The 9,985-nt window shown below is 41.7% G+C and overlaps 1 protein-coding gene across 1 annotated transcript; it reads left to right on the plus strand.

The window, feature by feature from the left end:
• Positions 1-304: 304 nt before the first annotated feature.
• LOC133103964 (beta-defensin 119-like) lies at positions 305-9,004 on the plus strand. The gene is made up of 2 exons (XM_061209582.1): positions 305-362; positions 8,811-9,004. Exons 1-2 carry the CDS (start codon positions 305-307, stop codon positions 9,002-9,004), a joined length of 252 nt encoding a protein of 83 aa, XP_061065565.1.
• The last annotated feature ends 981 nt before the right edge of the window (positions 9,005-9,985 follow it).

Genomic DNA, 9,985 nt, shown 5'->3' on the forward strand with positions numbered 1-9,985 from the left:
ATTAAATAATTAATTCCTTTGTGAATCTCAAAAGGCCAAATGGCTTTAATTTGCCTGTCTCCTTACCCGGAGGGAAAGGCATTTTTTGGCATGGTTGCTGGCCAGTTTCCCATACTCTCATCTTGTGCTTTGCTACGTTTGCTACACATTGTCCTTTGGCTTGGCTGATCTGATATAAATCCTCTTCTGCTATAATTCACTGGCCACGGTCCTGCCAATAAAAGCAAGGCTCATCCCCGTGGAGGAGAACTCTATTTCCATACCCTGCAACACAGCCACCTCCTTCTCCTGTGACCTTCCAGCCATGAAGTTTCTTTTCCTGTTTCTTGCCATCCTTTTGACCAAGGAACCAGTGGTATCAGGTAACTTGGGTGTCTCTCAAATGTCTGGGATTTTGGTCATAAACTTCTCCCCTTCCTCTTCCCCCTCACTGTGGGCAGCATCTGAAGCCTTTTCTCATTTCATGTGGCTTTGGGAGGTTTTCTCACAATCATCTCATGTCCACATCTCTCCCTGGTTCTTTTTTGCCAAGGTGGTGGGATGATAGATGTTTGGAGCACCTAACACTTAAGAGCAAGCTAGTATTCTGCTGGAATCTTGGAAGAGGGCTTAGGGGTGAAGGGTCTGGTGCAGGTTGGGGACTCCTTGGGGGCTTTCGGAGATTACACTGAAGGCTGGGGGTGAGTTGTGATGAGGTGGAAAGACTTTGGGATTGGAATAATAGAGGGAAGATGAGGATGAGCCAGAGGTGAGGAGTTGGGCTTCCTTGATGGCTTGGAGTAGGCTGGAAGGGACATGGGATTTTCGGTTGAGTGGAGCTGGTGCTGGGGATTAGATTGGGGCTTGAGCTGAGGTTGGGAGTTGGTACTAGATGGTGCAGGGTGTTTTAGGTTCAGCTAGGTGATGGACTGTTGCTCAGGACTGAGGTTGGCGACTTGATTAGATTTGGGTTTGGCTTGGAGTTGGGGCTCCAGAGGCATTGAGTTGGGTAAGGCTGGGAGTTCTAATTAAGATTGGACTGGTATTTGAGTTTGAATTGTGTGAATATGGGGTCAAGGAGGATTGGAGATTGGGCTGTGGCTGGAGCTGGGACTTGTTGGGTTCAACCTAGACAACTGATAATAAGCTGAATCTGTGGAAACATGGGTGAATCTCCTCCATTCCCTAATAAGACAGATGTTCATTGTCTTTTTCCCATTATTCTCAAGCTCCAGCAGGTAGGAACTTCATTGGCATCATTTGATCTCAAAGTTAGGAGTAGAAGGTTGCGGGATAGGAAGACAGAAAGTTGGGTTTCTGAAGAAGGCTTTCTTAAAAACCTTGAGTTCCCAACCTTGGAACAATTATCTCAATTCTTTCCCCTTGCAAGATCTCTTCTCTCCTTTCCTGGGATTGGGTCTAGCACTACCTACTCAACTCTCTCCCTCCCCTTCTCCCCTGACCTCCTGCTCCTCCTCTGCCTCTTCTTGTCTCTCCACTTGAGGGATACTAACATCTACTTAATGGTTGTTCCTATGCCCAGTAACAGACTGTTGGCTGAATGGACAATGCCGGTTGGTGTGCAAAAATGATGAAGACAGTATCACACGTTGCTCAAATCATAAACGGTGCTGTGTCCTTAGTCGCTATTTGACAATTGTACCAATGACAATTGATCGAATGCTGCCTTGGACTACTCCTCGTGCAAATGAACCAGTAGGTCATGGCCAAACCTGACAATACAGGGAAGATACATAGAAATTGTGGATAGAAATGACTTTGCTTCAGGTTCCTTAGTTCCTACATTCCATCAAAACTTGCAAATCTGTTTCTTGTGTCTGTCGTTCATGAGGAATGATACTCCAAATGGATTGAGGGTAAGGGGATGGCAGGAAGGGCGTTAAGAGTTAGCAGAGAGAAGCCACTGGGGGTGGGCCAAGGCAATGGGGTGATGATTACAGTCTTGAACATGGTTCCTCATCTACCAGATGCAGGAAAGGATATTGGATCAGGAGTGGATTGAGGAGCATGTGTGGGAAGCCAAGAGACTTGAAGACACAGCTGCTACCTGGAGAGTGGGAGCATCCTTGGGATGGGAGAGTTGGTCTGTCTTGGGGGTGAATGAGCTGGGGTGGGCAGGGACTGAGCAGAGCCCAAATCCTTGGATTTCTAGGGAAGTTGGCTGACATGCCTTTTGATGCTTGAGAGCTCACAGCCCCAAGGATCAGAAGGTTTCCAAGTACTAAAAAAAGATAAAGCACATAAATTTACTCATTTATAATAGAATTTGTTCATCAGTTGTTTTTTATGTTCTTCTGTGCATTTATTTATTCATTTATTCATCTCAGCTAGGCCCCTTACCACTGTTAGACTCTATACACCTCTCAGAACTTCAGCTTCCCCATCTGTAAAATTGGATTAACAAAATCTATCTTGGATTGTGGTGAGAATGAAATGAGATAGTGTAGAGCACAGTGCCCAGTACATAGTAAGCCCTCAGTAAATGTTAGCAGTTGCTATTGCTCACTGCTTTATTCAAGTATGTGAAGAATATGTTCTGTGTGCCTTCTAACTGTGTTAGACTCTGAGGAAGACAGACACCTGTCTCATTTGAACTAAGAATTTAGTTTGGGAGAAGACTAAACCATGGGGAACGATGAAGAATTCTGATTGGAAATCTAGAGGACCTGAGTGTCTTCCCAGGCTTTGTTATCTCACATCCTCTTCTCTGGGTCTCCTTTACCCAGCACAGTCATTCACCCCTGAACTGTGTTCTCCACAGTGAGGTCAGAGACCAAGAGTACTCTGTGAAGCTTGGTGCAGGACACAGAGACAGATAGAGGGAGTTCATTCTTATCCATGGAGATAATTTGTTCTCATTTCAATATTTCTGCTCTTAGACTCTGGAAAGAGAGACCCCTCCTCCTCTGATCCTGGTCCTACTCTGGGCTTCCTCTGGCTAAGTGTCTCCTCATAGGGTGAGAAGTTGTAGGGGACAGTGGGAATATATCCATGTAGAGATAGTGCTCGCCCCCCCCCCACTAGACCATGCTTTGAGTATGTGGGGCCTGGAATTCCTCACCCAAAGAACGCTTGTGCCTGCTTTCAGGGACTGCATGGGCTTTTCCCCCAGGCTTACCCTTGGAGGGTGGGGTCCACTCTGGGTGCACCCCTAAGCAGGAGGAGTGCCAAGGGACATTCCTCTTTGCAGGGGCTGTGGGCAGAGCTTGGATGTTCAGGGTGGAGTGTTCACATCTGTGCATGAGACTCCTCACAGAATTGGGCAGAGCTGGGGTTAGGCAGGAAGAGATCTGGGCTGTGAGCTGAGCCAGCTCCCCTTGTGCTGCATGGAACTCTGAAGAATCCAAGAATTATAAATCCAGATCTGACCTTTCAGGTCATTGTGAAGGGACATTTCATAAAGGGCAATTCTTTATCCCATTTGTTAGTTTGACTTATAATTGTTAAATATTCAAACATATGACACAAGAGCCTCCATTTGTATTCTTGTCCCTGGACCCACAACCATTATGGCTGTGTCTGGAATTCAGATCCTGCTCTGCCTCATAACCCATCTCCAAGCCCACTTCAGAGGCAGGCGTTGCAGAACCTGTGCTTTCACAGTCTCGATGCCTGTTTGTGATCTGGGGACTCTCAGGTTGCACACCAGAGCTACCTGTGCCTTGAAGCCCTGGATGGGACCATCCAAGATACTTCCTTGCTGGCCTCCCTGCCTCCAGATTTTCTTTGCTTTAGCCTCTGTTGTCAGAAGGATTCTTTCTGGGAAATTCATCTGACTATGTTGCTCTCCTGCTTAGATATCTTCCTTTGGTTCTCACTGCTCAGGATTGGGCATTCAAGACCTTCACATGGTGGCCCAGCTTCATTTCCCATGACTGCCACTCACAGACTTTCTCTTCAGCTCTCACCATCCTCCCCTGCCCCTCATGCTGCCTTGGTCCATGGTTCCCCTCCACCTTGTCCCCATCACCAGGCTCATCTCTGTGATGAACTCCTTCTCACCCTGCAGAGCCCAGTTAATGTCCCTTCCATTGAAAGCCTTTACATAAGCTCTGTCTCACTATTTCTTAATTATTATAATAATAGTAGCTATATAATAGTTACCATTGACACTTCTTATGTACCAGGCACTGTGCTTGGTGTTTATAGGCCTGAAATCATCCTATTCTTATACAACCCTCTTATTATCCTTAACTTACTGATGAGGAAACTGAGGTCTAGAGAAGTGATATAATTAGCCAAGGTCACACAGCATTAAGATAGAGCAGGGGTTCAAAGTAAGTTCTGACTGGCTTCACAAAGTGTCATTCTTAAGAAGGTATGGCACATATCATGTTCTTGTATAATTATTTCAATCACTGTCCCCTTCTCACTAATCCCCAAATACACACATACCAGATGGAAAGCCTTAGGGGTTGAGACAACCTCTTATTTACATCTGTATGCCTGGTGTTAAGCCCAGCCCTCAGGTCAGATGTGACTTAGTGTTTCGTGGGTGAATGAATAGGTGAAAGATGAATTCATGTGTGAAAGCATGAATGGATTTTGGGAGGGTGTACAAATGGCTGATGCACCAGGCATGAATCAGCGTGGGATCCTTTCTGGGCTAGAGGGATCAGAGGACCACTGCCTCAGGTATATTTGGCTCTAGCTGGCCATGTTAGGAAGGTTGCAGAGCAGCTCCTGGGTCTTGCTCAAGTGGATTCTTATAATTCATTCATTAGTGTTTGCTCTTAAAACACGTAGATTTCACAGCGTGAGAGGGAAGAGTCTAGGGATTCCCCAGTACCTGGGGCCTGGTGTTAACTTCTTCACACACAGCCATTCATGCTTCTGCAAAATTAATTCATTATGAGGCATAGACTCTACACTCAGTCAACAACATTTATTAAGAAACTCCTCTGTGTTTTACGTAGAGACAACCATCAGGAGTGATAGGATGGTGCGGGTGAAAAAAGGGCTTGCAGCTCACTGTTGAGCTACCATAAGTCTTCAGAAGACACTCAACCCCCTTGTTTGAATATCTGGACTTAGAGTCTGGGCATGTGAAATTTTGAAAATTCCCTTAGATTATTCTTTTGGGAGATAAAACCCCCACCCCCGCAACTCCCTGTCAAACTTTCTTGATTCCAGATAGCCCTCAAACTGTGAGAATCTCTGATCTAGGCAACTTTCTCCTGTCTTCTCATTTCACAGATGTGGAGACGGAGGCCCAAGGAGGAAAAGTGACCTATGTTCATAAGCAGGTCCAAGACAATGCTGGGATTAATAAGCAGGTTTTCTCTGACTTCTGGTGAGAGGGCTACAGGAACATTGAAGGTGATGTTAGGTTGCCATGGGTGATACAGTGAGCGGTGGCACACAGTGGTATGGGGCTGATAGGAGGGCAGGTGTTAGGAGCTGCAAAGACCCTGACAAAAGCTTTGAGGTTAGTTTGAGCACCTTTGAAACCCCTTTCAGGTGTGCCATGGCCTCTCTCCTGGGGGAAAGTTTGAAGCAGGCTTGCCTGCCTGCTCTACCATCTTAAATGCACCCTTCTGTACACCCTTCTTTTGGATGCAAATCTCACATTGGCCCTCCTTCTCAAGGAAAGTAGAAAGGGATTTTATCTCCAGGAGATATGACAGGAAGAGTGTTATTTTTGTGCTTGTAAGGCCTCCTTGAATCTCTTTTTTTTCCTTGTAGGCTGAGGGGTGAAGAGGATGAGTAGAAACTCGGTCAGTGGAGAGTAGACCCCCCTGGGATGGGGGCATTTACCTGGCAGCTATAGACGCATTGTGACCCCAAAACAGGGAAGACTGGGTACCTGTCCTGGACCTTTCCTGGGGTTGATACATAGGCCTGCTGGTGTAGCTTAAGCTCAGTTCAGCTTCTGTTTGTACAGCAGTACAACTGCTATTGGTGCAATGCATGTGCATACTTCCATGACATTTTATCACAAGTGTAATGTAACCATCATTATGATCAAGATTATTCTATCACCATAAAGATCTCCCTCCTGCTACTCCTTTCTAGTGGCACAGACTCTCCTCTCTGCCCTCACCCTCTGTCTCTATCCCTAATCCCTGACAACCACTAATCTTTTTCTCATCTCTATAATTTTGTCATTTTAAGACTGTTGTATAAATAGAATCATATTAGATCTTTTGAGTTTGGCTTTTTTCACTCAACATTATGTTCTTGAGATCCATCCAAGTTATGTGGATAGATAGATCATTCCTTTTAATTCTGGGGAGTTCTAGCCAGTGCATTAGGGCAAGAAAAGGAAATAAAGGCATTCAGATTAGAAAGGAAGGAATAAAACTGTATTTGCAGATGTCATAATGGTTTATGTAGAAAATACAAAGGAATCTACAAAAAAATCTAGAACTAATAAGTAAGTTTAGCAAGATCACAGGATACAAGATAAACATACAAAAATCAATTATATTTCTATATCTTATCACTGAACATATGAACACTGAAATTAAAAACACAATATCATTCACAATCATTCCAAAAAAATAAAATGCTTAAGTGTATATCTAATAAAACATATACAGAAATTGTAGGCTGAAAATTATAGAATGCTGATAAAAAACCGAAGAAGATATAAATAAAGGAAGAGACATACTGTGATTATAGATTGTAAGATTCAACAAGGAAAGATGTCAACTCTCCTTAAATTGATAGATACATTTAACAGAATTTCTAACAAAATCACAGAAAGGTTTTTTGTGGATATAGACAAGATTATTCTGTCTATATCTCATCTGTAGAGAAATCAGCAAAGGAATGAGAATAGCTAAAACAAAGAACAAAGTCGGAGGAATCATTCTACCAGATTTCAAGACGTATATAGCTAAAGTAACCAAGATTGTGTGGTCCTGGTGGACAGAGAAGATGCACAGATCAATGAAACAGAATAGGAAACTCAGAAATAGCCCTACACAAGTGAAACCAACTGATTTTTCACAAATGTGCAAAAGCAATCCAATGAAAGAGAGATATCTTTTTCAACAAATGTTGCTGTAGCAACTGGATATCTGTAGGCAAAAAAAAAAAAAAAGACTCTCAATCTAAACTTCACAACTTACACAAAAATCAACTCAAAATGGATCATAGATTTAAATGTAAAATGTAAACTTCTAGAAGAAAAAATAGGAAAAACTTTCAGATCTAGGGCTAGGTGAAAAGTTCTTAGAGATGAAGAGCACAATCCATAAAAGAAAAAAAACAATAAATTGGACTTAATCAAAATTTACAACTTTCACTCTGAGAGACCCTGTGAAAAGGGTAGATGAAAAGACAAATTACAGACTGGGAGAAATATTTGCAAACCACATATGTGACAAAGAACTTGTATCTAGAATATAGAAACAACTCTCAAAACCCAACAGAAAAAAGCATGCAATCCAATTAGAAGAAAAACATGAAAAGATATTTCCCTGAAGAGGATATACAGATGGTAAAAAAGCACATAAAAAGATGTCCAACATCATTAGCAATTAGGAAAATGCAAATTAAGACCACAATGTGATTACCTGCATACCTATTAGAACAGTTAAATTTAAAAATAGTGACAATACCAAATGCTGACAAGGATGCAGAGAAACTGAATCTTTTATACAATGCTGTGAATGTTAAATGGTACAACCACACTCTGGAAAATAATTTGGCAGTTTCTTTTAAAAAAACTAAACTAAATATACAATGACCATACTACCCTGCAAATGCACTCTTGGGCATTTATTCCAGAGAAATGAAAATTTAGTTCCAAAAACCTGTAGATAAATGTTCATAGCAGCTTTATTTATTTTTTAAGGTATTCATTAAAAAAAGACTATTTTTTTAGGCCAGTTTTAGATTCACAGCAAAATTGAGAAGAAGGCACAGAGATTTCCCATGTGCTCTCTGCCTCCACTCATGCACAGCCTCCCCTATTATTAACATCTCCCACCAGAGTGGTACTTTATTACAATTGATGAATCTACATTGACACATCATAATCACCCCAAGCCCATAGTTCACATTAAGATCTGTGACATTAAGATTCACTCTTGGTGTTGTACATTTTATGAGTTTGGACAAATATATAATGACATGAATCCAACATTATAGTATCATATAGAGTATTTTCACCACCCCCCACATCCTCTGTGCTCTACCTACTCATCTCTTCCCCCATTCCAACCCCTGGCAACCACTGATCTTTTTATTGTATCCTTTTCCAGAATGTTGTATAGTTGGAACCATACAGTATGTAGCCTTCTCAGTTTGGCTTCTTTCACTTGGTAACGTGCATTTAAGCTTCCTTCATGTCTGTTCATAGTTTGATAGCTCATTTCTTTTTTTAGCCCTGAATAATATTCTGTTGTCTGGATGTATCATGGTTTATTTATCCTCTCACCTACTGAAGGGCATCTTGGTTGCCTCCAAAGTTTGGCATTTATAAATTAAGCTATTATAAACATCTGTGTGCAGATTTTTGTCTGGACATAAAATTTCAAGTCCTTTGGGTAAATAACAAGGAGTGGAATTATAGGATCATATGGTCAAAGTATGCTTAGCTTTGCAAGAAACAGCCAAACTGTCTTTCAAGATGGCTATACCATTTTTCATTCTCACCATCAATGAGTGAGACTTCCTGTTGCTCCACTTCCTTGCCAGCATTTAATGTTTTCAATGTTCCAGGTTTGGGCCATTTTAATAGGTGTGCCATGGTATCTCATTATTGTTTTAGCCCTTTATGTTTTTACTATGCTCTCTGATTTGTCAGATCTGTTACTGCTAAATAGAAATTAACTTTTTTTTTTTTTTTTTTGGGCCAGGCAAACGTCACATCCTTCGATGCATGGGTAACTTGGGAATCTGTAGAGCCTCTTGCAAAAAGTCTGAACAACCTTACCTCTATTGCAGAAATTATCAATCATGCTGCCTCCATTCCTACGTAAGAATAGACATTTCTGGCAAAGAGGGAAAAAATGACTGGAGCCAAGAGAACCGCTGGCCAAAAATATCTTGAGTGCTAGTGATCACCATCTTCAACCTGCTGCCAATACCCTTCATTAAAATTCATGCACCTGCCACATTTGTGTGTCTTTCGTCCTTTGGAAATCATGGTGAAACTGAGTTTTGCATGGTGAGATATCTGTCCCATTCTGGATCCAAACCTGTGAGAGAGAGAAGGATGGAAAAAACTGGAGTGACAAGAAGAATCTAGATCAGTCAATGATGATGGGGCAGAGAATGTGCTTGAGTCAATTGAGGAAGTGTTGAAGGGTTTAGGCAGAGCCATGACTTAATCTGTGCTATATCGGGCTCAGAGGGGGACCACACTAGTGGGAATGATGCATAGAGCAGTAGGTGGAGGTCTTGTAGACAAATACATCTTAACCCATTGAAGACATTCTTAACCAGCTGTTGTAATATAGAATAAGTTGTCTTGTCAAGGTTTCAAGTTGTGATGCTGAAGATCTATTTGGTGATTATTGTGAAAGGAATTGGAACATTGGATACTGTTGTTCTTTCTGATGATTGTTAAGGTCTTTTACTTCTTGAAAATCTAAGAGGCTTGTGCCCTCAATTACAACCAACACTATCTTTTAAAGGTAAAATTCTAATTTTACTTTTTATGTCTTACCTCTACTAATATGTTATTTTTTCTCCATCTTTAGTTCCATTTTGTCAAAAGGAGAGTAGCTATGCTTGCTAATTATCTTTCTATTTTTCTGCTTCTCCTCAACTCATTACAATTTGCTTTTCTGGTTATTGTTCTACTGAACTGACTGTGGCCAAGGTCACCAGTGGACCTTGTTTTTAAAATTTTCATGGATGTTTCTCAATTTATATCCCACTCTGCCTCTTGGTAGCATTTCCAACCATAGTTCATTTCCTCCTTGAAAATCTTAACTTGGCTTCTGTGACTTCACTCATTCTTTGTTTTCCTCCTAACTTTTGGGCTGCTCCTTCTCACTGCTCTTTTGGAGTTCCTTTTCTGTCATTT

The sequence above is a fragment of the Eubalaena glacialis genome, chromosome 13 (genome assembly GCF_028564815.1).
Source record: "Eubalaena glacialis isolate mEubGla1 chromosome 13, mEubGla1.1.hap2.+ XY, whole genome shotgun sequence".
NCBI classification, from domain to species: domain Eukaryota; kingdom Metazoa; phylum Chordata; class Mammalia; order Artiodactyla; family Balaenidae; genus Eubalaena; species Eubalaena glacialis.

Coding starts and splice junctions, on each gene's coding strand:
- LOC133103964 (XM_061209582.1), top strand. CDS start 305: ATGAAGTTTCTTTTCCTGTTTCTTGCCATCCTTTTGACCAAGGAACCA. Junction 363..8,810: donor CAAGGAACCAGTGGTATCAG/GTAACTTGGGTG, acceptor TTTTTGGGCCAG/GCAAACGTCACATCCTTCGA.